The following is a 4,511-nucleotide window of genomic DNA, read 5'->3' as shown; positions in this document are numbered from 1 at the left end:
AGTCTGACACGCAAGGACACCTCAATATTTAAAAAAAGGTCACATACATAGTGAAGACCTTCCTATTGTTCTCCCCATTATCGGCTCCTTTAAACTGAAAAGCTTTTGAACTACTAACCCAGAGGTGTGTAGGCTTGAAAAGCTTTTGAACTACTAACCCAGAGGTGTGTGGGCTTAGGTCCAATGTCATCATTTCACATGGGGGAATGGAACGCTGGCTTGGGGTGCTGGCTGGTGAATGTCATCCAGCTTTAGGTACAAGTTCTCGGGAAGAAACGTCACATCAATATTGCCATGTTCTAAAAAACCCAATGTTAGCATTAAAACTCTGGGAATAACCCCAATTACACAGTGCATAGAGTAGCCACTTGGCAGTCTCTTGCCTCATAATGGGAGATAATATAATACAAGATTATCAAGGATAAACAGCTGAAGCATTTTATTCAGGAAGAACTCCACTTCTTTATGGAGTTCACTCAGATTCATTCTCTCCATGGTTGTCGCATTTTGCCTGATTTTATCATTACTGTAAGCTGAGCCCTGACCGCCCTGCAAATACGAGATGCACGCACACCCACACTAACAGGCTGGAAGTCTTTGACTGCCTTTCACATCCTTGAGTCAAGGACCAGGCCAGCCAAAGGTCAGACTCTTACCAAGTCGACATCTTATTTGTGGTAAATCAATGATTTCCGCCTGTGAATGCAGTCCAACGCAGTCCCCTCCAGGCTGCAGAACCAATGTGACATTTTGCAGTAGCAGCCACGTGGCCAGATAGTTTCCAGAACCACATGTTTTCATTTTGTTCCAGTGACCTAAAGCCAGGATAGAGCATATGGGAGACTGACGTCCTCCTCTTTCTTTTTTTTCCGGTCAGCTTTGACACCAGAATCAAGGTGTTCGCCAATGGGACCCTGGTGGTGAAATCCGTCACGGACAAAGATGCAGGGGATTACCTGTGCGTTGCCCGGAATAAGGTTGGAGACGACTTTGTCGTGCTCAAGGTGAACGTGGTCATGAAACCGGCCAAGATTGAGCACAAGGAGGAAAATGACCACAAGGTCTTCTACGGGGGTGACCTGAAGGTGGACTGTGTGGCCACTGGTCTTCCCAACCCTGAGATCTCCTGGAGCCTCCCGGATGGCAGCCTGGTCAACTCCTTCATGCAGTCTGATGACGGCGGTGGCCGTACCAAGCGCTACGTGGTTTTCAACAATGGGACCCTCTACTTCAATGAGGTGGGCATGCGGGAGGAAGGGGATTACACCTGCTTTGCCGAAAACCAGGTTGGTAAGGATGAGATGAGGGTGCGGGTCAAGGTGGTGACTGAGCCCGCTGCCATCCGGAACAAGACATACTCCGTGGTCCAGGTCCCCTATGGCGACGTGGTCACCGTGGCCTGTGAAGCCAAAGGCGAGCCCACGCCCAAGGTGACGTGGCTTTCTCCAACCAACAGGCTGATCCCCGCCTCCTCTGATAAGTACCAGATATATCAGGACGGCACTCTCCTCATTCAGAAAGCCCAGCGCTCAGACAGCGGTAATTATACCTGTGTGGTCAGGAACAGCGCGGGGGAGGACAGGAAAACCGTCTGGATTCATGTCAACGTCCAGTCGCCCACCATCAACGGGAACCCCAACGCCATCACCACCGTGCGGGAGATCGCTGCCGGCGGGAGCCGCAAACTCATTGACTGCCAGGCAGAAGGCATCCCCACCCCGAGAGTCTTGTGGGCCTTTCCCGAGGGCGTGGTTCTGCCGGCCCCCTACTATGGGAATCGGATCACCATCCATCGCAACGGCACGCTGGACATCAGGAGTCTTAGGAAGAGCGACTCCGTGCAATTGGCATGCATTGGCCGCAACGAGGGAGGGGAAGCCAGGCTGATTGTCCAGCTCACTGTCTTGGAGCCCGTGGAGAAGCCCATCTTCCATGACCCTGTCAGCGAGAAGATCACGGCCATGGCCGGCCACACCATCAGTCTCAACTGCTCGGCCGCAGGGACCCCGACGCCCACCCTGCTGTGGGTCCTTCCCAATGGGACAGAGCTCCAGAGCGGCCAGCAGCTGCAGAGGTTCTACCATAAGAGTGATGGCATGTTGCACATCAGCAGCCTCTCCTCCGTGGACGCTGGGGCTTACCGCTGCGTGGCCCGGAACTCTGCCGGCTACACGGAGAGGCTGGTCTCTCTGAAGGTGGGGCTGAAACCCGAGACCAGTAACCAGTATCACCATCTGGTGAGTATCATCAATGGGGAGACCCTGCAGCTGCACTGCATCCCTCCAAGGGGCCGGCCGGCTCGCTTCTCTTGGACACTCCCCAACACCTTGCTCTTAGAGGGCCCCCAAACACGGGGGCGCTTTTCCCTCTGGGAAAACGGCACCCTCACGGTACGCGACGCCTCCGTGTTCGACAGGGGGACCTACGTGTGCAAGGTGGACACTGAGTACGGCCCTTCCGTCATGAACTTCCCAGTTATCGTGATAGCGTACCCTCCCCGGATCACCAGTGAGCCAACGCCCGTCATTTACACGCGGCCCGGGAACACCGTCAAGATGAACTGCATGGCCATGGGGATTCCCAAGGCTGAGATCACCTGGGACCTGCCAGACAAATCGCACCTTACCGCCGGGGCGCAGGCCCGTCTTTATGGGAACAGATTCCTTCATCCCCAAGGCTCCTTGACCATCCAGCAGGCCACACACAGAGACGCAGGCTTCTACAAGTGCACCGCAAAGAACATCCTAGGCACTGACTCAAAGACTACTTATATCCACGTCTACTGAAACGCCACCCCCAGGACATGGACTCCACGACCATTGCTTGGAAAGTCAGAACAAAGCGTCATTGGTAAGGAAAGCTGCCGCGGCCGGATGGTCAGAACTCTTAACTGATCCGTCATGGTGCACGGTGGCCCCCAGCTGGGTTTCAGGTTCATGTTGACTTTGACCTATGCCTTGTCGGCAAAAGGAAGCAATGCAGACGCAGGAAGGATGGTTCAGCCTCTCCGGGGACTTTGGTTGATGTTTATGGCATGCCGCCTGCGCCTCTGGGGCGTTTCACCGGAGGTGGGCGAACATTGCAGACGCCACGTCTATGCTTTACTGGGCGTCTGTGGCACTCCTGAGGAGCACTCACTGAAAATAAACCGTAGAGATGACCAGTGCCTTGTTGCCCCATTGAAGATGCATCCCCTAGTTAACCTGCTGCAGTCTTAATATGATAGAATGTTCTAGAATGACTACCCGTCTTTCACTTACTTCCTGTCACTTTAGAACTCCAGCTTGCCCTATAAGGGCTTAGAACCACAGTGACTGATGTTTTTGTAACGTACATGTTTCATACAATACAGCTACCATTTTATATGGAACTCACTTTTTTATATAATGGAACTCACTTTTTATATAATGTCTTACATAAAGACATTTTATATTTTCTTTCCAATCAGACGATGAGGCTAGAAAGAAAGAAAGACTTTCTGTCTCATTAAAAATAATAAATTATTGGTCTTTACAAGACTTGGATACATGAGAGCAGGCATGGAAATACAATTGTAAAAACAAATCCCCTATACTTCCTTGAGCAAATTCAGTAACCGCTATTATATTACATTCCCTAGCAACCCTATGGTATGGGAGGCTGGGGTATTGAATGTCCTTGTTTGTGGATTTATCCTGAGAGCTGAAGTCGGGGGAGAGGGCAGGAGAGAGCTAAGCAGTGACCCTGCACAATGAATCCAGAGCCTCCTGGAAAAGCCAGGAAGTGTCTCCCCCACCCACCCCCCGCCCCCCGTCAATGTGTGCTCATGGAAAATAGGACACATGTTATCCCCATGACTGCTTTACTGTATTTTTAAGGTCAATATAATGTACATTTGATAATAAAATAATATTTTCCAAATAACCGGGCAACGATAAAACTATTTTCCAGGGCAAGGGCATTTCAAGTGATTTTGCAGGTAAAGCGCAATTTTCAAAAACTGCTTTTTCCCCACCACATTAGAATTATTCTATTTTCTGCAAGGGTATATCAGGCAAGGAAACAGAGTCAAAGGCAGTGGCTCCAGCGATGTATTTGATAGGAATTCAGGGTGGGATCCCTCGGTCCCGGGGGGTGACAGTTCCAATATGGAGCAAGACGGTCTGGGGATGGGCATGTGGTGCCTTTTTAGCAAATCCCTCATGAACTTTTCTTTAGGAAAACCACATGTGGGGTACATGCACTAGTCTTCCTCAAATACACAAATCAGTCATTGTTGTGCTTCCCCGAAGAGGAAAAACAAAAGTCAAGAGAAAGATTTGGGAAGACCATGACTGGCAGTATTGACAGAAGGACAGTGATTGTCAATCTTTAATGAACGGCAGTCACTGAAGCAAAAAGCTTGGCTTTTCATGACGCTATGGGATGCACGGACGGTGTCTCACTCATTAGCCCGTGCATTTGCTCACATATATCTGCACAGCCTTTACTGTGTGCCAGATGCAGGGAGGGGCCCTGCGAGTACCGAGATG

The 4,511-nt window shown here is 50.8% G+C and overlaps 1 protein-coding gene across 1 annotated transcript in view; it reads left to right on the top strand.

Annotated features, from left to right (window-relative positions):
• The window catches only part of MXRA5 (matrix remodeling associated 5), a 26,254-nt gene extending 22,026 nt beyond the window's left edge, over positions 1–4,228 (top strand). Inside the window, exon 7 of the mRNA XM_035029670.1 lies at positions 878–4,228. Within this exon, the coding sequence (XP_034885561.1) occupies positions 878–2,786 (1,909 nt within the window). The 3' untranslated portion in view covers positions 2,787–4,228. The remainder of the gene's footprint in view (positions 1–877) is intronic.
• Positions 4,229–4,511: the final 283 nt, after the last annotated feature.

The sequence above is a fragment of the Mirounga leonina genome, unplaced genomic scaffold (genome assembly GCF_011800145.1).
Source record: "Mirounga leonina isolate KUSES-001 unplaced genomic scaffold, KU_Mleo_1.0 Mir_268, whole genome shotgun sequence".
Classification (NCBI taxonomy): Eukaryota; Metazoa; Chordata; class Mammalia; order Carnivora; family Phocidae; genus Mirounga; species Mirounga leonina.
Note: the sequence above shows the minus strand (reverse complement) of the source record. Positions and strands in the feature narration are given on the sequence as shown.